Source organism: Geotrypetes seraphini, chromosome 3, assembly GCF_902459505.1.
Source record: "Geotrypetes seraphini chromosome 3, aGeoSer1.1, whole genome shotgun sequence".
Classification (NCBI taxonomy): Eukaryota; Metazoa; Chordata; class Amphibia; order Gymnophiona; family Dermophiidae; genus Geotrypetes; species Geotrypetes seraphini.
The window spans coordinates 126,454,856-126,481,176 of record NC_047086.1 but is presented as its reverse complement, the minus strand read 5'-3'; the positions used below and the strand labels follow the sequence as shown (position 1 = coordinate 126,481,176).

Sequence of the window (26,321 nt, the reverse complement as noted above, 5' to 3'; positions counted from 1 at the left end):
TTTAAGTTATGACACATTCATAAGGGGAAAAAAACAGACCTTGAGGAGAAGGATAAAGAGCGTATACAGAAATACGAAACTTTAAGTCATCCAACGGAAGAATATGATTTGAAGTATCTTAAATATATTGAAAAGTATATAAAATAGAATAAAATATCATATAAGAGAAAATAATATCCTTGTAAAAAAAATACAAAAGTATATTGATTTTATGATTCAATATGTAATTTTTATTCTATTCTGCTATAGATACAATTCTTTATGTTACAAAAAAGAATTTGGTTTAAGGATATGCTTTATTAATATTTCATTTTGAATGTTCAAGAGCTTAAATAAGTAAGAGAATAAGAATGGGTTATGTAAAGAAAACATGTATGTTAATATTTATTTTGATAAATAATATATATAGAATGGATTAATAATACATATGTTGAATGATTGGAGTTATGGATGATAATATGCTTGTTTAAAAATTCTTAAAAATCTTATCTTAGATTACAATTTATTTATAAATTTTAGAATATTTCATATAATTTTAATTCATTTGATTATAATAAATATTAGATAACAGACAGTTATCCATACAATAGGAAAAATATAGATAAAAGAATATTTATGTTTTAACAGCAATATGTTATTTAATATTGTGGAGCTTGGGATACTAAAAAAAAAATATTTTATTAGCTTGTAAGGAGTGATGTCAGACCTGATCTAATTTTGCGTTTCCAAGTGTTCGTAGATGTATGGGGAGGGGAGGGAGGGAATGGGTGGGCTTTAAAACTGCAGGGTTTGGGTAAAATAGGCAATTATTTGATTTATCTTATATATGGGAAAATGGAGATTAAAAAGAATATTGAAGATTATATTGATACATTACAAATTATATTAACACATAATGGATCTTAAGATAATATCTTTAAACGTTAATGGTCTCAATCACCTGATTAAAAAAAAAAAAGCATTATTATTTTTAAAAAGACAAAACGCTGATATATGCTGCATACAAGAGACCCATCTGTCAAATAATGAATCTATAAAGCTAAAAGGTGATTGGGTCAAACAATGTTATTTTTCTTCGGCAATAGGAAAAAAAGCTGGTGTTGCAATATTAATAAATAAAAAATGTTCTGCTTCATTTAAATTTAAGGCAGCTGATCCTCTTGGAAGATGGGTATATGTGGAAATGGACATTGGAAATACCACCATGACGCTCTTCAATATATATGCCCCTAATTCGAACCAAAATGAATTTTTTAAAACTCTGCAACAATTGATTCTTCCACTTGCTACTTCAAATCTAGTAGTAGCAGGGGATTTTAATGCTGTTATGGATCCATTGATGGATAAAAGTCCGAGAAGATTTATAAAATCATTAGGCCTTGATAATTTGGTACAATCTTGTGATTTAAAAGATATTTGGTGTATTCTTCATTTTGATGGTCGGGAATTTTCATTTTGCTCACAGGTTCATAATTCTTTTTCTAGAATAGATTACATTTTTGTTTCTAATCAATTAGTACATCAAGTCACACAGGCTGTCATTGATCCAATTATACTATCTGATCATGCTGGAGTGTGGATTGAAATTAAAATAATAAATCAGAATGGAAATAGACCTATATGGAGATTAAATAATACATTGCTTACAGATACAGATTTTTGTGAAAATCTTTTGGAAAAAATAAAATAATATTTTCAAATTAATGATACAGAAGAAATTTCAATAGAGACTTTGTGGGATGCTTTTAAAGCATATATTAGAGGACAAATTATTTCTTATTCAGCTTTGCAAATAAAAAAAGAAAAAAAACAATTTACAGAATTGGAAAAAGTGGTGAAGTCTCCAGAATCAAAATTAATTGAAAAATGGGATTATTTGACACAACAAGAACTTTTAAAAGCTAAAGGTAGATATAATGAAATTTCTTCAAAAATTATTAGAAAAGATTTATTTATACAGCAAGCTTTGTATTATGGAAATTCGAATAAGGCAGGAAGAATGCTAGCAAATTATCTTAAAGCGAAAAAAAGAAAAACAAAAATAATTGCTATTCAAAATGAGAATGGTTAAATTTTATCTCAAATTGATCCCATTATAAAACAATTTTTAAAATTTTATAAAGATTTGTATTCTTCTGAGTCTTATTCAAAAAAGGAAAAGGATGGTTTAGATTTTTTAAAGTTAATAAAAGGACCAAAAATTCCTGAACATATAAAACGAAGTTTAGAAGAACCAATATCCTTAAAAGAATTAGATACAGCTTTGAAATCCCTTAGAGTTGGATCCGCTCCAGGTGGAGATGGTTATACAGTGGAGTTTTATAAATCATTCCAAAACATTATAATGCCCTATTTATTAAAACTATATCAGACACAACTAAATAAAGGTTGTATTACAGGTACTATGGCTGAATCAATAACTATAGTTTTACCTAAGTCAAATAAAGATCCCACTTTGGTTTCAAATTATAGACCAATTTCTTTAATAAATGTGGATGGAAAAATTTTAACTAAGGCATTAGCATTAAGATTGGCTAAAGCTCTCCCTTTCATTATAGATATGCATCAAACATTCATCTCATAATACTAGACTGGCACATCATATATTATATTTGACAAAATCCATTAATGACCCAGCATTCTCTATTTCATTAGATGCTGAAAAAGCTTTTGATAGAGTGGAATGGATCTTCATGTTTCAGGCAATGGATTGGTTTGGTATAGGATCCGGATTTATACAAATAATAAAAGCATTGTATAGCTCCCCTGCTGCTAGATTATATATCAATAATAATTTTTCAGAAAGATTTATTCTACAGAGGGGGGTTAGACAAGGATGCCCACTATCTCCTTTGCTTTTTGATATCGTTTTAGAACCCTTATTATTAGCTATAGAACAGGTAAAGGAGATACAGGGTATTCCACATTCTGATAGAGAATATAAATTATCAGCATATGCGGATGATATTTTACTTTATTTGAGAAATCCGGAAACAACTATTCCAAATTTGCTTGAATTGATTGAAAAATTTGGAAAATTTTCAGGTTATAAAATAAACTGGAATAAATCAGAAGTGCTTCCACTCAATATACATTGTACAAAAAGTTTATTTGACTCATTTTCTTTTATTTGGAAAGAAGAAGGATTAAAATATTTAGGAATTTGGATTACAAAAACTATAGATGAGACTATGAAAACTAATGAAAAAAATTTATTACAAAAAGTGTCAGAAATGTGTGAACAATGGAATCCTTTATGCATATCTTGGTGGGGGAGAGTACAAACTGTAAAAATGATGATATTACCAGTAGTTTGTTACCAAATGGGTATGAAACCAATTTTTTTTCAGGGGTCTTTTTACAAAAAATTGGATAAGATGTTAACAAAATTTATTTGGCTTGGAAAAAACCCCAGAATTGCTCTAGTATCTTTACAAAGACCAATTACGGAGGGAGGGGTAAATTTTCCAAATTTTTATAGGTACCATCAAGCCTATATTATGCGTCAGGGTATGTATTGGATCCTCCCAGAGCCCATTGAACATATACCAGATTGGTTCTGGTTAGAATGGAGATTAATGTTTCCTTTACGTCTGAGTCATGTTATCAGTATTCAAATGCCAAGGTTATATAAGGATCACAAAATATTTGTTGATACTTGGAAAACTATTAGATATATAAGTAATCTAACTCCTATTCCAATAACTAAATCAACGACTCAAACAATATGGCTCAATCCAAAGATCAAAGTTGGCGGTTTTAAAATTATCTGGAAACATTGGATGATAGCTGGAATCCGTATTATAGAGGATGTAATGAATAAAGGTAAACTGCTTGAGTTTTCACAATTGCAAAATAAATTCGGTTTGAATAAATCACAATATTTCAGATGGATGCAATTGAAGCAGGCCATTCAGGTAGGGTTCCCTGAATGGAAAAATCTTAATAACTATCATAGTATGGAATTCTTATGTTTTCAGATAGATTCAATGGGTCACCAGGCCGCAATGTGGTATAAATTAATATCTGGATTTATACACAAAAAGAAAAAAAATGGTCTTAGAGATATTTGGAACATTGAGATTAAGCATCAGATTAATGCATCTCAATGGCCACGACTTTGGTCTTGGAGGTTAAGATGTACATTGTCAGCCTCTATGAGACAAACTTGGTTTTTTATTTTACATAGAGCTTTATGGACCCCCACACGTTTACATAGAATAGATAGCTCTAAGTCTAATAGATGCTGGCATTGTCATCTTGAAGTAGGGACATTAGATCATCTTTTATTCTATTGTCCACTCATATTAACATTTTGGAAATCAATTTGGCCTCAAATTAATAGGATGTTAGAAAATCCGGTAGCCTTGACATATGATACAATTTTGTTTGGTACTGCAATGAGAGCCCGAAGTCAAATTTCATCAAATAACAATAAACTTTTATTTATATTGACTGGAGTAGCAGTACAGCAAATTACACATAATTGGAAAAATTATGACAGATTGAACTATAATTTTTGGTGGAACTCAGTTTGCCATATATATAAGATGGAGCGTACATCTGCAACACAAAAAGGATATATGGATAAGTTCAAGAAGATTTGGGGACCATTAACAGATTTTTGCAATGACTGATTTTAATTTTTTCCCATAATAAGATAATGATTAAAGAAGGGAGGGAGGGAAGGGATAAGAAATTTATTCTCTTTATTATACATTATTAAAAATATATCATAATGAATGATAGTCTTATGAGAAATTAAAGTAATAAGGGAGGGAAAAGGGTTCATAATTAAATAATAATTGATAAAATCATTACAATATATATTATATAAATTCAAAAGAAAAATAATATAAAATATGATTTATATAAAATACATTATAGAGATATCAAGTGTATTGTTAAGATAATTGTATGGAAAATTTATAACACTTGTTGATATGTGAAAAAATCAATAAAAAAAAAAAAAAAAAAATTTTATAATCCATAGCCAACAAGATATAGGCCTATAGGAGGCACATTTACTAGGGTCCTTACCTGGTTTTAAAAATGAGGGAACAGAAAAAAAAAAAAAAAGATTCCCTCCCCCGCCTCTATTCATTTTGAAACTACAGAATTACCCTCCCCCCTCACACCCACTCTCCATTTTTTGGCACCACAGGCAGACTCCTGGTGTTAGTACCATAAGACTAAAACTAGGGAACTGCTAGCGCCAGTTTTGAAGAGGAAGCCACCAAGGCAATAGCAACTGGGGATCGCTATTACTATTACTTCCCAGGGATTTCCTGGAAGATGCCACAATGATGCATGGGGAGAGAGATGTTGGGAAGGGGATTCTTCAATTTCAAAAGGGATCAGGAGATAAACTTCATCGACATTTCCCAATTTCTAAAAGGAATAAAGGGTGAGTCCCTGGAGGGGTGCTCACATTTTTGAGTGATGGGGGAATAACATATAAAACATTCACCAATTCCTTTGAGAGAAATTCCTAGGAGCACTGGCACATATATAACATGCTGGTGCTATTGGAGGAAACACCACCTCTTGAGATGATGTTAAATTTTCTATGAATAAGGCAACTTCTTTAAAGTTTAACATAAGATGTATTGTGCATTTACATAGCTTTGCATAAGTTTGCATGCTTTGTAGCTGGTTATTTAATTTAAATTGGGATCGAAATGTTAAGAAAAACCAAGAACATTACATTAAGCTGCAACACTGGCAAACAACAAAAGTTATTGCCATACCACAGCTTAGCAAAGCAACCATTTTGATGTACTTGAAGCAATAGAAAGTAAAGTGATTTGCCCCAAGTCACAAGAAGTATCAGCAGTAATGCCTCTTCTCGTGATCAGCTAAGTTTTTTTTCTTCCAGCACTCTTATTTTTTGCTCCCAAGGCACACTTCTATTATTTGATTCTGTAGATCTTCAAAAATTATTATTAAGGTTAAAAGATCTTGGGGCAGGTGATACTGTACTTAAATGACTTAATTCGTACTTGCTAGATCGCTCTTTTCAAGTGAGAAATGGGAATAAGATTTCAAGTAAATTTCAGGTGAGAAGTGGAGTTCCCAGGGTTCAGCGCTTTTGGCATTATTATTTAATATTTACATGGTCACAATTGGTCAGTTGTTTCAATCTTTAGGGGTTGAATACCACATATATGCGGATGATATAATTTTTTTTCTTTCTGGTGTGTGTATGGGGAGATGGATTAGAAAAGTTACTGGATGGATGGAAAGTCAGGGTTTAAAATTGAATGTAAAAAAGACTGAGGTAATGTTTGTGGGGAAATCTGATCAAGTTAATTGGCCCAAAACTCTGAAAGTGATGGATGGATGTCAGGGAGTCTATGACAGTTCTGGGAGTAAAATTGGATCCAGGACTTACAATGGGTTGTCAGGTGGTAAAGACAGTGCAAATTTTTTTGCATTGATACATTTATTGTATCGTTTGAAACCAATGTTGTTACCATCTGACTTCCATGCTGTTGTACAAGCAATGATCTTGTCACGCCTGCACTACTGCAATGTCCTGTACCTGGGAATAACTAAGACCAGGTGCAGGGCTTTGCAAGTGGTACAGAATGCTGTGGCTTGAATGATAACTGGAACATTAAGATATGAACATATTATTCCATATCTCCGACAATTGCATTGGTTGCCAGTTGCATTCAGAATTCAATACAAAGCAATTATGATATGTCATCAATTTTTATATGGTACGATCCCTGAATTTTTTAAAGGCTTGATGTCAGAGTATCAACCATTAAGATCACTGCACTCCGAAAGTTCAGCATTGCTGAAAACGAAGGCTAACCCTAAGTATGTAGAAACGGATGCCATGACTTTTACATGTGCAGGGGTTAAGTTGTGGAATGGCATGGTTGGTAAAATCCGAAAATGTATAAGAGCTCATTTAGGAAAATGCTGAAAACACAACTATATGTAGTAGATGCATTTCTCTGAGAAATTGATTTTATGTAAGGATAGAATCTGTTTGTCTTGTTTTAACCTTGTACTGAATTTTATCATATTTTATTATTGTAAATATTTGTAAACCATTTTGGGAATAAAATGGTATATACATTTTAAAAATTAATAAATAAAATAAATTATTTGTACCTTTCCCTGCTGTTCACTCTCAATTTCAAGCTTTCTTAAACACTATAACAATTGGAAAGGAACATTTTTCAAAAACAAAGCAGAAAAATATAAGTTTGCCAACTCACCATTGATAAATATAACTAGCCCAGTATCCCATCTTCGTAGAAGCCAACCCAAGTCACAACTACCTGGCAAGAAATCCAAATAGTAGCAGCATTCCAAGCTATTGTCCCATGGCTGTCTCAACAGCAGACTATGGGCTTTTCCTCCAAGAATTTGTCTAAACCTTTTTTTTTTTAAGCCAGCTACATTAACTGCTCTTACCACATCCTCTGGCAACACGTTCCAGAGCTTAACTATTCTCTTAGTGAAAAAAAATTTCCTCCTATTAGTTTTAAAAGTATTACTCTCTAACTTCATCCAGTGTCCCCTAGTCTTTGTAAATCTTGATGTAGTAAAAAAAAACAAAAAAACCCAACAATCCACTTGTACCCGTTCTACACCACTCAGGATTTTGTAGACTTCAATCATATCTCCCCTCAGTCATCTCTTTTCCAAGCTGAAGAGCCCTAAGTCATACGAGAGGAGTTCCATCCCTTTTATCATCTTGGTCGTTCCTCTTTGAACTTTTGCTAGTGCCGATATATCTTTTTTGAGATAAGGAGATCAGAACTGAACGCAATACTCAAGGTGAGGTCACACCACTGACAAACCATTGAGTGATACAGAGCCATTATTAGTCTTGTTAACCCTCCCTTTTCTAATAATTCATAGCATCCTGTTTGCCTTCTTGGCCGCCGCTGTACATTGGGCGGAAGGCTTCAACGTACTGTCCACAATGAAACACAGATCCTTTCCTTCAGTGCTGACCCCCAAGGTGGTCCCTAGCATCCGATAACTATGATTTGGATTATTCTTCCCAATGTGCATCACTTTGCATTTGTCCACATTGAATTTCATTTGCCATTTGGACACCCAGTCTTCCAATTTCCTAAGGTCTTCCTGCAGTGTTTTAAAGTAGTGCGTTTTAACAACTTTGAACAGTTTGTCATCTGCATATTTAATCACTTAGCTCGTAGTTCCAATTTCTAGATCATTTATAAATAAGCTGAATAGCACGGATCCCTGGGCACATCACTATTTACCCTCCTCCACTGAGAAAAATGGCCATTCACCCCTACCCTCTATTTTCTGTCCGATAACCAGTTCTTAATTCACAGTTGAACATTGCCTCCTCCCCATGACTCTTAATTTTCTCAGGAGCCTCTCATGAGGAACTTTGTCAAAAGTCTTCTGGAAATCTAGATACACTACCAACTGGCTTGCCTTTATCCACATGTTTATTCACACCTTTAAAGAAGTCAAGAAAACTGGTGAGGCAAGACCTCCCTCGGCTGAACCCATGTTGACTCCGTCTCATTAAAATCATATTTGTCTACATGTTCCACAATTTTATTTTTTATAATTGTTTCCACTGTTTTGCCTGGCACCAAGGTCAAGCTTACTGGTCTGTAATTTCCTGAATCTCTTCTGTAACCCTTTTTTAAAAAATAGGCGTAACGTTGGCCACCCTCCAATCTTCAGGTACTACAGATGATTTTAGTGACAGGTTACAAATCACTAACAACAGATCAGCAATTTCATGCTTGAGTTCTTTCAGTACCCTGGGATGTATACCATCCAGTCCAGGTGATTTATAACTCTTTAACTTGTCAATTTGGCTTAGTACATCTTTCAGGCTCACTGAGATTTCTTTCAATTCCTCCACCTCATTCCTCTACCTTGAAAACCATTTGTGGTTCAGGTAGATTTCTTACATCTTCTTCTGCAAAGATCAAAGCAAAGAGTTTATTCAGTCTTTCCGCTATGGCTTTATCCTCCCTGAGCACAGCTGTTACTCCTTGATCATCCAGAGGTCCCACGGATTCCCTCACAGGATTTCTGCTTTTAATGTACCTAAAAAAAAATTGTTACTATGAGTTTTTGCCTCTTTGGCAAATTGTTCTTCATATTCTTGTTTAGCTTTCTTTATAAATGCTTTGCGTCTAACTTTCCAGTGCTTATGTCTCTTCTTATTTTCTTCATTGGGATCCTTTTTTCATTCTTTAAAGAATGTTTTCTTGGCTGTATTAGCCTCTTTCACTTCACCTTTAAATCATGCCGGCTCTCGTTTTCTCATCTTTCCACCTTTTTTAATATAAGGAATACATCTGGTCTTTTTGAACAACATCCACGCCTGGTTTACACTTCTGACCTTTGCCACAGACCCTTTTAGCTTCTTTTTAACCATTTTCCTAATTTTATCGTAGTCACCTAGGGGTGGGTGGATAGAGGCAGACAGCAATTCATAGGTTGCTATGAAAACTATCTTTAATGCTGAGCCTCTACAACCTCTCTCTTAGAATCAGGCTTACTGAGGGTTAAGCACTAGGCCAGCATTCCTCCCTTCAAGGGTCACCTGTGGAGTCTGATCTCTAAGAAAGTCCTCAGAGTTCAAATGCCAAAAATTAATGTACTCCTCTCAGCAAAAATTGAATATTTCAGTGAATTTAACAAGCAATAGTTAATATTTCATTAAATGCAACAAGTCCACTACATACAGAACCCCGTTATTCTAGCCTAAAGCTGTCTCTGATTATTATGGGGTTCATATCAAAACTTAAACACGTCTAAAAACTCATCCAAATCGGCACTTGGACGACCTAAAAGACAGGTCGCCCAAATGCCAATAATCAAAGCGACTTTCTGGACATTTCTAAGGAATTTTAGGCCTCTGAATGCCGCTGTGCACCCAGAACTAAAAGGGGCGTTATCTGGAGGAGTGGTTAGGACGGTATTTGGGTCATAAGAACATAAGAATAGCCTTACTGGGTCAGACCAATGGTCCTTCAAGCCCAGTAGCCCGTTCTCACTGTGGCCAATCCAGGTCACTAGTACCTGGCCAAAACCCAAGGAGCTTGCCCTGTATCCATGCTATCGATACAGGGCAAGCAGTGGCTTATGGACTTTTTCTCCAGGAACTTTGAGGAGGAGGAGGAAAGTCCTGTAAGCTCAGGTGAAGACCCCCGAGAATTTCCCTGTCACAGCAGTAGCAGGCCAAAGCAAGGCCAGTACAGCTAAAACCTAAAATGGTTGCTGAAAAAGCAAATGGGCTCTCTGACTAGAAATTGTCAACTCTGAGAGAAGCTGTGAACTGTGAAAAACACTTCTGCTTTTTCCTAGAAACGGCGGGCGTAGTGATAGAGAAAAACAATTCTGATGAAAAATATAAGCAACATGATAACTTTCACCAGAGGAAAGACAAGCAACATGATAACTTTCACCAGAGGAAAGACGAACCACAGACAGAAGTATACAAGAAGGCTAACCACAGAGCTGGAAAACCACTAGGCCCAGGTGCTTGAGGGAGGTTCTTGATATATTAAGAGAACACTTATGGGGAAAGGAGGGTAGAATTAAATGGAAAGAGGCGTGACACAGAATCACTCAATTATGTTAACCAATCCATAGCTTAATATATGAAATAATGAATATGATTAACCAATGAAAGTGTGAAATGTAACATGCACCAACGTGGGCCAGAGCTGCCAGAATCATATAAAAGAAAGCTCCCTGAACCATAGTTTCAGAACTCATCGGAGGTTCTCCATCAGCCTGGCCAGCCTGGTGTATGCTCTATCACTCTGTATACTGTGTGATTTGTTCCTGTAAGATGTTACTACTTGATTATTAAATTCATATTATTTGAACCAGCATAGAGAGAGTTGAGTGGTCTGTCTGTGAAGGCCTAGGGTCTTCAACTTGTCCAAACTTAGTCAACCTGCAGGGATAATCAAAGGTTTTTTGAGACATCCTGGACAAAACTTATACGTTGTAAGTTAGACAATGTAAAAGCAGGTATAAGTGCCAAAAGGTTATCCAAAGTGACCAGATAACCACTACAGAGTAGTGCTGCCCGATTCAGGAAAAAAAAAATTTCCGATTCGATTCAATTCAGCCTAATGAATCAATTTTTCGATTCGATTTTCCTGCCCAATTGGGTGTTTTTTTCAAACATCCTGGTGGGTTTATTTTATAGCCTCTTTACCTCTTTTGCCTTCTCCTAACCACACTGGCGCTGTGGTGTAAACAAAATAAACAAACAAAAAAGACTTTTCCTTTCTCTGTTAAATCCTAGCTCACATTTGTGGTCTAACAAAAGCTCTGGCGGTTACACGTTTCAAATCAGACATATTGTAATCACAAAACAGAAAATAAAATTATTTTTTCTACCTTTTGTTGTCTGGTCATTGTTCAAATCTTGTTGGTCCCAGGCTCTGGTTGTCTTCTGATAGCTTGCTTGCCAGGGTCTCCTTCTTTCTTCTTTCTCCATGCTAACCATCCAACTACCATCTCTGTCCTCCCCTTCCGTTTCCCTTCCCTCCCCTGGAGGTATGGCATCTTTCCTTTTTTTCATCTCCATCTATAGATCCACCTTTTCTCAACTACCCTTTCATCCAGCATCTCTCCCTTTCTATAACTTTCATCCCTAAATCCCATTGCCCACCATCTCTCTCCCTCTCCTCTGTTTTTAGACCCCTTATTTCTTCCCCCCAAAGTCCGGCATATGCACGTCTCTTTGAACCCCCTTCCCTCCATGTACTTCTACACCAGGGCCCCCTCCCCTGAACGTCTGCACCCCTCTGAAGGCCTGCGTATTCAATTTACCTAATTTCAGCAGCCTGCCCTGCAGAAGATTGCTGGCTCTAGTGATCTTTGCAAGCTGCCATATGTCGTCCGAGTTGTCTTCTCTCTGCCATGGTCCCGCCCCTCCTCTGATGACAGAGAAGGGGCAGGACCGCGGCAGAAAGAAGACAACTCGGACAACGTATGGCTGCTTGCAAAGATCGCTAGAGCCAGCGATCTTCTGCAGGGCAGGCTGCTGAAATTAGGTAAATTGATGCGGGAAAGCCGGATACCATGGGTGTCCCCACTCGCCCTCTAAAGCAGGAGCGGCAGGCCAGCAAGAGGCAGCGCTGCCACTCCTGCTTTAGGGGGGAGGGTCAGTCAACGAATTGGGAGGCTGATTTTTTGTCGTGTAAATCGATTCGAATCGTGAATCGGGCAGCCCGATTCTCAGCTTCCCCAGCCCGATTCTCAGCTTCCCCAGCCTCCCTACCCAATTCTTACCTTCCCCAGGCCAATTCTCAGCTTCCCCAGCCCTTTTCTCAGCTTCCTCTGTCCGTCGTGTCCGATTCTCAGCTTCCCCAGCCCGATTCTAATTTTCCCCAGCCCTCCTGCTTGATTCTCAGCTTCCCCAGCCCCCTGCCCGATTCTCAGCTTCCCCAGCCCAATTCTAATTTTCCCCAGTCCCCCTGCTTGATTCTTAGCTTCCCCAGCCCCCCCCTGCTCAATTCTCAGCTTCCCCAGCCCGATTCTAATTTTCCCCAGCCCCCTGCCCGATTCTCAGCTTCCCCAGCCCGATTCTAATTTTCCCCAGGCCCCCTGCTTGATTCTTAGCTTCCCCAGCCCGATTCTAATTTTCCCCAGCCCCCTGCACAATTCTCAGCTTCCCCAGCCTCCCTACCCGATTCTCAGCTTCCCCAGCCCCCCTGCCTGATTCTCAAACTTATACTGGGAATCGCATGGAGGAGAGGAGAAATGTTTTCGCGGCGCGAAGGAGAGAGCCAGCACGACGTCCACTCGGCACTCCCAAGTCCTGATGTAACTTCCGGTTTCACAAAACCGGAAGTTACTTTAGATAGGGACAACTCCGGCGGGTGGCAGCGGCAGAGGGAAAGCATGAACGCCGTGAATGGGTCTTGAATCGTTGAGTTCGATTTTTTGCCAAACCAAATCGATGCGAATCGATTCACCTGAAGTGAATTGGTGAATTGATTTGAATCATGAATCGGGCAGCACTACTACAGAGACAACATAAAGACCCCCACACACTCCCTCAGTGATCACTGACCCACTCACACTGCCACAAATATCAGAACAAAAACGTACATACCTGTCTCTAGAACATCAGCACCTGCTATAGGAAAGCCTAGTAGAGCTGCATACAGGTGTCTTAATAACCTGAGGGGTAGGCTAGTGAACCATAGAGAGGAGGACCCAGGCCCATAAGCCACTCTAACCAGTACATTCATGGTGGAACATGTGAGCCCACCAAAAAATACCCAAACCCTACTGTACTGCCATATAGGTGCCAACTGCAGCCATAAGGGCTATTGGGTTTGTAGACAGGTGGGTATGCGTTTTGGGGGGCTCACCATATCGTATAAGGGAGTTCTGGTAAAATGTTTATGTGGCATCCTTTTTGTGAAGTTCACAGCAGTGTCCTGTAAGGTGCCCCACTGCGCTGCTACCATGACTGGGTGGCTAGTCCATCATAACGCTGGCCTTAGACCTCTCCCTAGTGCATCCCAAAATGCACTGGGAAGGGGAAGGCCCACTATTTTGAAGAGGCCTGCCTGCCGGCGGGAATGAGCATCCTTCCTGTTGGTCTTCTAAAAAAGGTACAAAGGGAAGTCGGGAGGGGGGAATGGCCCACAAGACCACCAGGCTTGATGTAGTAGTATGGGGGGGCTCTTTTTTTCTTTATAGGTGCAGCTCTTGTGTATGTGCTGTGCATACACAATAGCTGCGCCCATTAAAAAAACAAAAAACAAAAACAGTCCCTGCTCTCCCTGCTTACTAGTTCAGGAAGGGAGAAGCAGGGGTCTGCTTTTTTTTTGACCGGCAGGCAAGGAGGAGGAGCTGTGCTAGCGATTTTTTCTTTTGACCATAGCTCCTCCCCTCCCTCCCCATACTGGCAATTTTCCACACACAAAGCATGCATATAATTTGCATGCTACTTTGCTGAGAATCAACAGTAAAACGAAATTTGCTCACACCACGGTAATTTTTTTTACTGTGGTGTCCAAGCTTGGAGAATCTGGCCCTGGGCTACCAATCTCTTTAGAGTCAAACATCATCTGGTGATGATGTAAAAGTTCTGTAATTCCCCGATAACAGGTCCTATAAAGTCTCTTTTCAATTTCAGAATGAATTCAAAATCCTCTCAGTAGTAAAGAGTTACTCAGATGAAGCTTTACTCTCTCTGCTTCTGATGAAAACCAATTGTTCATGAAGAATTCCCAAAACAATGCATTTTCACCGAACAGTAACTAATTATAAAATGATTCCAATTAGAATGAGTAGCCATAAGCTGGAAATCAAAGAATCCACATCCACCTAACCTGAAAATAACATTTACATATTTTCACTGTACTTAAACATTATACAGTAATATTTTATACAAGCTTTTCATGGTTCAGTAGAAGATATTTAAGCTGTAAAAACTTCAGTTTTCTCCAATATTTTGTCAAAGTGACTTTTAGCAACATAATATTTTAAAAGGAGAATTTTTTTTTAAATGTTAGCATTAAGAATTTGCAAAGTATATCCACAAAATGTGTAGTTCAACCAAAAATAATAATTTTGAAAAAATATTGTGCTGGTCAGACTGCTACTCACAATTTTCTGAGAATACCCCACCAGTTGGATCTTGCTAAGGGCAGAGTTCACCTCTTGCATATTGTAACACTTTCTCCATGTTGCCACCTCTACTGCATCTTTCAAGGGAGCGGGCAGTAGTCTGTGGACAGATTGAAATAAGAAAGTTCTGGTATGTTCCTTCTGGTTTTGAGGAATGTATCCAATCAACACCTCTCCTATGTTCTTAAGATTATTATTAACTCTGTTTAAGAACATCAATTACATCTCTTTTTTTTTTTTTTGGGGGGGGGGGGGGCTGCTTCAAAGAGGCTGAATTATCCAGCCAAGGATAAGCAATTTCTGAATCATCCAATCTACCACACAATTCCATTGTTCAACTCTTTTTGACTACTTATTTGACCCTGTGACAGTTCTGTACTGGTGATCCAGCAGAATATTGGAACTCAAGCTGTAAGTGAAGCTCTATTTATAGTTCCTACAGTTCATGGCACACTCAGCCAGCATCAGCTGCTCTCTCTCTCTCCCTCCTCTACAGTGAGATCATGTTGGAGGAGGAGAGGAAGTGAATTGCTGCGCATTGGGTCACTTCCTCCTCCTCTGCTGGCTTCAGTCCAACTGTATATTTGAAATCATATGGTTCACATACACAGGATAGTCTAAGTTGGCAGAAGTGCAGCGGTTCTTTTCCTCCTTCTCCTACTAAGCAATCTTTGTGGGGGAGAGAGAGAGCGAGCAGCTGATGCCCTTCCTCTCTGAGCACACTATCCAGACCATTGCCTACACTCTTGTAACCACATGCTTAGATTACTGCAATCTACTTCTAACTGGTCTCCTGCTGAACCGCATCTCACCCCTGTCTGTTGCATGATTCATTTTCCATCAACCTCACTACACTCACATTACCCTTCTCTTTAAATCTGCCTTCACATACAGTTCAAACTCCTATTACTAATCTAAAAATGTGTTCAATTTGCAGCCCTCAATATCTATCCTGTCTTCTCTCTCCTTATACACCTCCCCGAGAACTCCATTCTTCAGATAAGTTGCTTTGATCTGTACCCTTCTCCTCCATTGCCAATTCCAGACTTTGTTTATTTTCATCTAGCTGCCCCATATGCCTGGAATAAACTACCTGAGGTCGACTGTCATGACCCTTCCCTTATTTAAAAGCAGACTGAAAACCCAGATTTTTTATATAGCCTTCAATCCATAACCCTACTCCCCACTGCCCTTCACCCTAGCCAGCATATTAACCATCTCCCTAACTGTATCCCCCACCCTGGCATCCTGTTTTGTCTGTCCTGTCTGTTATATTGTAAGCTCCTTCGAGCAGGGACTGTCTCCTTCGTGACTGTACAATGCTGTGTACATCTGGTAGTGCTATAGAAATAATAGTAGTATTGTATTAATAATAGTAGAATTCTGCACAAAAATTCTATGCTGTGCAATTACCCAGAATTCCCCCAGGAGTAACACAGAGATCCCAACTATATACTTGTAGACAACCTGCTATCCCTCTCAAACAAACCATATCCAGACACTCATTACCCAGGTTTTTTGTTAATTCATATACCAAGGGTAATTTTATAACTGAAATATCCAACCAAATTGTGTGCTTCTGTTTTTTTAGGGGTTTTTATTGTGACTATTGTACATTGTTCTGTATGAGTTGTAAAACTTATTGACTTACTGTAAACCACTTTGGTACAAAGCCAATCAAATCAAAATCACAGACACCACCATCATCCACCTGGTCATGTCAAATCTACACAACTAGTCACATCCCCATCCACTCACTAACTCACATGCATGCAGATCTCAACTACACACTTGCAGACACACCTCTTCCAGCCTATCTTCCGCGAGCCTATATACCTAAAAGAGGAAGGCTGGACAGATGGCTCACAGACTGCTGCAGAAGGAGCTTAAGAAAGTGTGTTGCAACTTGTAAGATTCAACAAAGGATGAGATGTCAATAAGTGTAAAGTTCACTTTGAAGATAGTAGCACTGCGAGAATTCAAAGACTCGACACTGACAGTGTTTCAGCATCTATGCCTTTGTCAAGACTCTCAACGGCTGGTAGTTCTATCACATAAATAGAGCATTCAAAACAGGTCAAATTTAGAAGTGAGCAGGAGTATATCTGGTGTCCAAAGCGAAGGGTCACGAATGACATCTCATCTTCACGACTCCTTTGTTGTACCTTGATTATCTCAACATCGAGGCCTCCTTGGGCTCTCTTTTTGGTAAGTTGTAAGATTCTACATCTTTGGCATGGTGAATACATCAGATTATTTTAAAAACACAATGAATGTGCTGCTTACTCGTATTGTGTCTCAGCAATAATTTGCTTTGGTTATCATCTCAGGCCACATGAATTTTCAATCACCTAAACAGGGTCACGGTTTGAGAAGCTGCACATACATAAAGCCTGAAAAGGCAGGCCAATCTCTCAGGAGTTCATCTCCATATGACTAATTCATGCACCACAGAGAAAATTACCAGGAACCAAACGACATTCATTTTAATATTCAGTAGAGAGCAGCCTGTTCTGAAGAATGCCTGACAGACACATAATTTTTTTTTAGTCAGGAGCAAATTAAGCCACATCTACTTGTAGTAAAGGTGTTTGACATTACGTTTGTACCAAACAACTTTATAAAACAGTCCTAGCAAATTCAAAAGAGAATGAAGAGTATGTGGCAACATTAGCACCAAATGATGGGCCAGATATGATCTTGAGGTTTGGTGAGAGAAATGAGGTAAATGGGATGAATATACCTACTGAATCTATCTTCTAAGGGTTCTGCCCCCATTCATCTCCTCAATGTTGGTGCTTGATCATTCTCTAATACTTGTCTTAAGATGAGGCGATATGGAATATTAAAACAGGAAAACTACTGAATGCCAGAAATAATAGATCTCTACTGAAAGTTGGATGAAAATAAATGCAGAAACTGGTCTTGAATAGGAATAAATAAAAAAGTTGGCCAGTCTTTTCATAAAAGAATGAACAATAGTGTCACTGCCTATAAGAGTGATACTTAAATGTCTTCAACATAAATCTAAAGTAGTAAGATATATTGCAGCTACTGGAAGTACAGCTGCCAGAAAGAAAATTTATGCCCAGGTATATTAAACTGATGTTAAATTAGAAGCTAATACTGACCGGTTTCCACTGATTTATGAAAATTGATTAAGCTTCTTTGATAAGTTGGTTGAGAAAAGTAATATTTATTGCCTTCTATGCTGGCCTGGTAAACTTCTCTCCCAGAATTTAAGGCACTGATGAAAAAAATGAGTCAAGTTTCAAGTTTATTAGGATTTTATATACCGCCTATCAAGGTTATCAAAGCGGTTTTTACAATCAGGTACTCAAGCATTTTTCCCTCTCTGTCCCGGTGGGCTCACAATCTATCTAACGTACCTGGGGCTATGGAGGATTAAGTGACTTGCCCAGGGTCACAAGGAGCAGCACGGGATTTGAACCCACAACCCCAGGGTGCTGAGGCTGTAGATCCAACCACTGCACCACACACTTGCCAAAACAGCAGCCTATATACATCCCCCCATGACCCTGTATATACTGTCTAAAGGCAAATTACTAGTTTGCAAAGATTTCTAACTTCTGTGGGAGAGAGCAAAACTGGTTTCAGCCTCCTGAAATTTGAGAATTACCGATTCTCAGTATTAAAACAAATATTTTCAAAGTGACTCAAGTATAAATGAGTGGCATGGTAAACTAAAAAATAGCCTTAGTTCCACTCTAATACTTGCTTTACTTTACCCTGCACTCAAAATCTGACCAGTACTCAAATTCCTCAAGCTTTGGGCCACATGATTAGCACACACACACACTACAGCATTTATTTTGTTTTAAAAAAATAGACTATTACTCTAATGGAACATTGATTTTAACTGAAAAGTAAGAAGTTTGGGAGAGAAATTTATTTCCTACAGAAAAAGTCATTTTTAAAATAATCCGATGACCATCTCTGAAGGGATGAAATATAATTCAACAAAACTGGGTAAAGCACAATGCCCTCTTACTTTACCTAAATTTAATTAAGTAATACTACTGTTAGAAGAACGAATCTCAGGATAACAGTTCCAACTCCCCTTTTCCTTCTGCATGAGTGCTGCATTGCAGTTTAATTCTGAATTTTTATGACTAAAATGTACATTGGGGATCCTGCTTAAATATAAATTAAGTTCTTTTGTAGTAGAGAATGACACGGGGACAAATCTTTCCCTGTCCCCGTGGGAACTCGTTTTCCCATCCTGTCGAGTTCTTTTCCTGTCCCTGCCCCATTCCTGCAAGCTCTGTCCTCATCTGCACAAACTTCAAACACTTTAAAATCACAAGTGTTCGAGGCTTGTTAAGGCAGAGCTTACAGGAATGGGGAAGGACAAAACTCGCAGGGAAATTGGGTTTCTGCGGGCACGGGGACAAATTTGTCCCCATGTTATTCTCTATTTTGCAGCTAAATACTTATCACCTCTGCACTTCTTTGTTCTTCCACATGGAGGCAGATTGAGCCTTCGGTACTCGTTCAATAAAATTCACCAGCTCTTCCATGAGAAGCCTGTAAAATGAAGAGTGACTGCTGTTAAAAATGATAAATCAAACAAAACATCCAGCCAGTCACACTGAAGCATCTGACAGCACTTCCAGTATATCTTTATCTTGTAAAGAAATGTCATGCACAGGACATTCCAATCACATCTATATAATCCTAAACTGTGGTTCTTCTTTTATGTGGGTTATAAATAGTCAGCAGAAGGCATCTTTCTTGTCAGAGTGGTGTTTCATGACATTTTTAAAACTTTCAGGAACCAGTCATACGATTCAGTGCACCTCAGGAAATTTACCTCCATGTTGACTATATATATTTTTTCCAGGGCAAAATAATTGCAGCATGAAATCATAGTTAAACAACACAAATCTTTATAAAATCTTTATAATTTTTGATAATTTTTTGATAATGTAATTAATTAGAACAGCTAAATACGATATGTTCCAAGTTCTTTTAAAATAGAGAAATGTAAAAATGTTATTACAGTAATGTTAAATCAAGGATAAGAGCTCAACAGATACTACTTCCAGAAATTTGAAAAAATTATAATTTTAGGAATGGCTCAAATCATTAGTCGCCTTGTATTGACAATATATAGTGAAATGCTCTCTGAAATCCAGTTTATATTGACTAACTAAAATTATGTTTCTAACAATCAATCAGTTTTCACGCAGTAGCAATGGAAAATGGTATTTAGCATGTACACTTTTTAATGCAGACACTATCAAGCAGTGACCAACATCAGACTGCCCTTCTACTGTCTGCTTACACAGCTCCAGAAAGAACAAATTCTAAGCTACATCAAAAGATTAAAGAAAAACAAAAGTCGTTTTTATTTTTTTACCTGCCTATTTGTACAGTTGGTTCAGTAGCATACACTGTTCCAGTGAATCCAGTATGCTCTGTGATGTAAGGCAGGGCCATCATACAGTGGTAGTTAGATATGAGGATCACATCTACAGTAGACAGATCTATCAACTCTGTCTGGAAACAAGCAAAACAGAGCAAGAAAATTATCACGAATGCTGAAGCTGACTCAAAAAGATGTCTCAAGTATTTCACACAGCTTTACATTTTCTAGACCGTGTCAAAGGTGTTAGCTTGTCAGATCCTTTTATCACTGTGATCCTCTCGTATTTATCAGAATCAGAAAAGCTCAATGAAACAAACAGCATTATATTAGCGTATATAGAGAATTCTTATCCAGATAAAAGTCATTCAATAGATTGCACATTAAAATTAATATTTAGTATCAATGCCCAAGGCCATTTTTAAGCAGATGCAAAAGTAGAACTGCTTAAGAACCTTCAATTGGAGGGTTCTACAGTGCTCTCAGTCTACCCAAAGACAGCATTATAGCATGGACTGATGCATTTGGAGGAAGATGGGTCAGCCATGTAAGTCTAATAGCTCACATGGGAGTACGGTAGTTATTGGGGCCCATTTATAAGGCCAGCTGCTATAAAAGCCTTGAGGCAGTAGGAATAGTTGGTGGACAAAGGACTATTAGAAATCCTACATTTCTTTACCACACTAGTATTTGTCTATGCTGAGTACAGAGTAATATTCTGGCTCCAGATAGAATAATACTTAAGTGCTTTTAAACAGAAGCAACTTTGAATTAACAGTTGAAAAGCCAGGACCAGTTAAGGGCAAGCAGTACTACCCCTGCAGCAATAAAATTGAATATAGGTGAAATCTTTTGTGAGGTTGTTGAACTATTGATTTAAAGGGGGGCTAAATCTTCATGCTTGACTTACTTTATATTTTTAGAATGATTTTGTTCTAAATATGACATTCTAGAGTTTGTTATGTTTTAACTGTCTTGTTTAATGTTGTTTTTAAGAAAGTTTCAAGAATTTATCAAGCACAGATAGACAGTAGTAGCTCCTCTAATTTTGTAATGTCATCCTATCATTACGATTCCCTGATCTACAAAACCCCAATTAAGTCCTCAATACAGACTGTAGCCTTTTCTGAAGTACTGCCTACCTGTGTTAAGAGAGAGGAAATGCTTCATACCGTGTTTCCCTGAAAATAAGACGGTGTCATATTCATTTGGGGTCCAAAAAAGGCACTAGGTCTTATTTTTGGGGTATGCACATGATCATCTCTCCGTCCCTCTCCTTCACCCTAATTCTTCCTCTCCTTTCTCTGCCCCGCGTCTGCAACATCTTTCCTCCCCTCCCTCCCATCCCCCTGGGCAGAAGTTTACCCAGCTTCTATCCTTCCCTCCCATCCCTCCTTCCCTACAGCATAACCCTTGCGCAGCTTCTATCCTTCCCTCCCTCCCATCTCTAATGCAGCAGAACCCTTGCCCAGCTTCTATCCATCCTTCCCTCCCTCCCATCCCTTGTGCAGCAGAACCCTTGAGTACCCCCCCACCCTCACCACACAGCTGACCACCTGCTGACTCTCCATCCTTCCCTCCCCACCGACCATGATCAAGCCCTACTTTCAACTGAAGCGGCATCAGGCCGGCAGCATTCTAAACAGGCTGCTTCGGACTTATCCATCAGGGATTTAATTCTGCCGCATTACTGATGACGTCATCAGTAACATGGCAGAGTGAAATCCCTGACAGACAAGGCCTTGGGAAGGGTGGGGGCTGACCTAGACTTAGTCATCCTGCAGGGATAATCAAATGTTTTACTAGACATCCTGGATGAAACTTAAACATTGTGAATTAGACGGACGATGTAAAAACAGGTATAAGTGCCAAAAATATATACAAAGTGACTAGATAACCACTGCAGAGACAAAGTAAAGACCTCCTAACACTCCCCCAGTGTTCAGACCCCCCTCACACCCCTAAAAAGATCAGAATAAAAAAGTACATACCTGTCTCCTGAACATCAGTACCTGGTATAGGAAAGCCTAGTAGTATCTTAAATAGCCTGGAGGGTGGGCTAGTGAACCACAGAGAGGAGGTCCCAGGTCCATAAGCCATTTTAACCACTACATTTATGGTGGAAAATGTGCACCCACCAAAACCCTACTCTACTGCCATATAGGTGCCATCTACAGCCATAAGGGCTACTGGGGTTGTAGACAGGTAGGCATAGTGGGGTTTTGGGGGGCTCACCATAACCTATACGGGAGTTCTGGTGAGATATTTATCTGGCACCCTTCTGTGAAGTTCACAGTTCACCCTTTTGTGAAGTCGCTGGACGTCGTGTTCTTGGACTTCAGTAAAGCTTTTGATAGCATCCCACACTGCAGGTTATTGAGCAAGATGAGTTCGATGGGATTAGGTGAAACATTAACTGCATGAGTTAAAGACTGGCTTAGAGGTAGACTTCAGAGGGTGGTGGTGAACGATACCCTCTCCGAAACGTCGGAGGTGATCAGTGGAGTGCCACAGGGCTCGGTCTTGGGCCTGATCCTATTTAACATCTTCGTAAGGGACCTGGCTCAGGGACTTCGAGGTAAAATTACATTATTCGTTGATGACGCCAAACTATGCAACATAATAAGCAAAAGCGCAGTGCCAGACAGTATGATGCAGGACCTACTCTTACTGGAACATTGGTCCATGACTTGGCAACTAAGTTTCAATGCCAAAAAGTGTAAGGTCATGCACCTTGGCAGCAGAAATCCATGCAGATCTTATACCCTAAATGGTGAGACCTTAGCAAGGACTACAGCAGAACGAGACTTGGGGGTAATCATTAGTGATGACATGAAGACTGCCAATCAAGTGGAGAAAGCTTCATCAAAGGCTAGACAAATGATGGGTTGTATCCGTAGAAGTTTCGTCAGCCGAAAACCCGAAGTCATAATGCCGTTGTACAGATCCATGGTGAGACCTCTTCTGGAATATTGTGTACAATTCTGGAGGCCACATTACCAAAAAGATGTGCTGAGAGTTGAGTCGGTTCAGCGAATGGCCACCAGGATGGTCTCGGGATTCAAGGATCTCCCGTATGAGGAACGGCTGGGTAAGTTGCAGCTATACTCACTCGAGGAGTGCAGAGAGAGGGGGGACATGATTGAGACATTCAAATATGTCACGGGCCGTATCGAGGTGGAAGAAGATATCTTTTTTCTTAAAGGACCCACGGCAACAAGAGGGCATCCATTGAAAATCAGGGGTGGAAAACTCCATGGTGACACCAGGAAGTGTTTCTTCACCGAAAGGGTGGTTGATCATTGGAATGATCTTCCACTGCAGGTAATCGAGGCCAGCAGTGTGCCAGATTTTAAGAAAAAATGGGATAAGCATGTGGGATCTCTTCATGGAAGAAATTAGGGGGGGTGGGTCATTAGAGTGGGCAGACTTGATGGGCTGTGGCCCTTTTTTGCCATCATTTTCTATGTTTCTAGTGCCCTGTAAGGTGCCCCACTGCTCTGTTGCCATATCTGGGTGGCCAGTCCATTACAAGATTGGCCCCTCCCACATCCAAACGGTCTTGTTTTGGGTGTTTGGGACTTGGACAGAATTTTGGTTGAAAATGTGGTATAAAGACAGATGTCCTGGTGGTCTGGACGAACAATAGCCTGGACGTTCAGATAGATGATTTTTGAAAAAAATATATTCTAGACGTATTTTTTGAAAATGGGCATTTTCCCACTGCCGACTTTGGGCATCTAGCGCCATATGCCCAAATCGGACTTAGACGTATGTTTTGATTATGCCCCTCCATGTTACTAGGCATTTAAACTAGAGTATGGGGGTGACAAAGGAAGCAGGTGGAATCAAAAGATTGCCCCCCCCCAAATGCAATAGAGAAAGTAATGCTAACACCATCATCAACAAAAGGGAAGAGGAGAGTAGGAGAAACATACAGAATATACCAGTAAAATGTTGCTGTAAAGCAATAAGTACAAATTTATTTATTCAATTTTCTATACATTTCTCCCAGAATGGTTTATATGAATTTATTCAGGTACTCAGACATTTTTTCCTATCTGTCCTGGTGGGCTCACAATCTATCTAATGTACCTGGGGCAATGGGGGACCAGTTGGCCCGCTCAGGGTAATAGGGGACGATGTGGGCTTGAATCCACAACCACAGGGTGCCGAGGTTGTAGTTATAACCCCTGCATAACACTCTCAGACATTGTATGGTAGAAAATAGTAAGTCAACCGATAGAGATGGCAAGACATAGTTAACAAAACATGGTAAAACATAAAATGACAAAACATGATATGGCGAGACATAGCATGGTGAGCATACAATGGCAGAACATAGCACGGCAGACATAAAGTGATAAGTGCTCATAGTTTAGCTAATAATGTTCAGGATCTGAGGCATGATTTTAGAGGCTGACTTGGTTTTTATTTATTTATTCAATTTTCTATACCTTTCTCCCAGGGGAGCTCAGAACAGTTTAAATGAATTTATTCAGGTACACAATCATTTTTCCCTGTCTGTCCTGGCGGGCTCACAATCTATCTAATGTACCTGGGGCAATGGGGGGGGGGGAATTAAGTGACTTGCCCAGAGTCACAAGGAGCAGTAACAACTGCACCACACTCTGCCCTTCAATGATTCCCATGAGTGAGATGTACCTATACTGGGCTATAACCTTTTCAGAAAGGATAGAGAAGGCCAAAAGGGCAGAGGGTGAGGCTATATGTGAAAAACAATATTAAAGCAGCTGAAATACACGAGTCCTGGGGAATGGAGGAAGTGTTATGGATCAGCTTGAAGAGAACCTATGTACACACAGGTGTCATCTACATGCCTCCAACGCAAACAAAAAGCTGGACAAAGAGGTGGATGTAGATATTAAAAAACTGATCGGCTACTGATGATAGCCTTGTTGACGTCATTCGGTATATGCCTATTAGCCAATTGCGTTTGCCCACGTTTCAGACCGGATCTTTTTCTACACTTGGAGCATACTTGGAGTCTTTTTCATCGTGATTGTAACGCACATTCACATTTAGTATTAAACTTGTACAGGCACTTGGTAAGTCCATAAAGTTTGTTTTTAAAACATTGTGATACGCCGTAATCGATTGGTTGAGGCTGTACTTTCCTATACTTTTATGTATAGTGGTAAAGTTTTAATAGATTGGACACGGCAGCATAGCCCCATACTGTAAATGTTTTAACACAGGTGGATTAAATTATTTTGCCAGTAAATTATTCTGCCAATGATGTATAGACATAGCCCTGTAGTTTTCATCACTGCTTCTGTGAATAAGTGCGACATTAAACCCATTATTTTAGTATAACCCAGGAAGCCTGCATAGTTGCACCTCAGTTTATTTATTTTATCACCAACGTTGTGCGACTTTCCGGTTACATCGCTCACCATGAATTTAAAACCACTATAAGGAGATTTGATTTTAAACCACTATATATATATTTTAATTCTGATTCTCTTAGGTTTTTAAATATATATTTTTTGTGCAAGTTTTTAAAATATTGTCTTATCAAGACACTCATTTTATATATGAGGTTCTTGTGTATCTTTATCTATTCATATTGCCATAGACCAGGGGTGCCCATACTTTATGGGCTTGCGAGCTACTTTTATAATGACTAAATCAAAATGATCTACCAACAATAAAATTAAAAAAAAACTCAAAGCACACTGAAAGGCAGAGAAAATGTTAATTATTCATATTCCGGGTTTTTTCAAAGAGGTCACGGCAGATGACTCTATGCAATGTCACCTCAGTAACAAAATACAAAAATAGACAAATACACCCCTTCCCTTTTTACTAAACCACAATAGTAGGTTTTAGCACAGGGAGTTATGCTGAATGCCTCGTGCTGCTCTCAATGCTCATAGGCTCCCTGCGCTAAAAAACGCTATTGCGGTTTAGTAAAAGGGAGCCATAGTGCAAAATATAGACAGCAGATATAAATTCTCAAAACCGACACATTTTGATCACTAAATTGAAAATAAAATCATTTTTCCTACCTTTGCTGTTTGGTGATTTCATGAGTCTCTGGTTGCACTTTCTTCTTCTGACTGTGCATCCAATCTTTCTTCCTTTCTTTCAGCCTCCTGTATGTTTCCTCTCCTCCAGACCTCATTCTCTCCCCCAACTTTTTCTTTCTGTCTCCCTGTTCCCCCTTCTTTCTGTCTCCCTGTCTGCCCCCTTTCTTTCTTTCTTTCTTTCTTTCTCCGTGCCCTCCCCCAAGCCACTCGGTTTGCTGCCACCGCCATTGAGGAACAGCCCCCAA

The 26,321-nt window shown here is 38.9% G+C and overlaps 1 protein-coding gene across 3 annotated transcripts in view; it reads right to left on the bottom strand.

The window, feature by feature from the left end:
• The window catches only part of INTS9 (integrator complex subunit 9), a 256,971-nt gene that overhangs the window by 118,354 nt on the left and 112,296 nt on the right, over positions 1–26,321 (bottom strand). For all 3 annotated transcript variants that reach the window (XM_033938099.1, XM_033938100.1, XM_033938101.1), the window contains 3 exons: positions 20,018–20,157; positions 19,096–19,182; positions 14,614–14,734 (listed from right to left, as the gene is read on the bottom strand). In XM_033938099.1, coding sequence (XP_033793990.1) covers positions 14,614–14,734; positions 19,096–19,182; positions 20,018–20,157 — 348 coding nt within the window. The remainder of the gene's footprint in view (positions 1–14,613; positions 14,735–19,095; positions 19,183–20,017; positions 20,158–26,321) is intronic.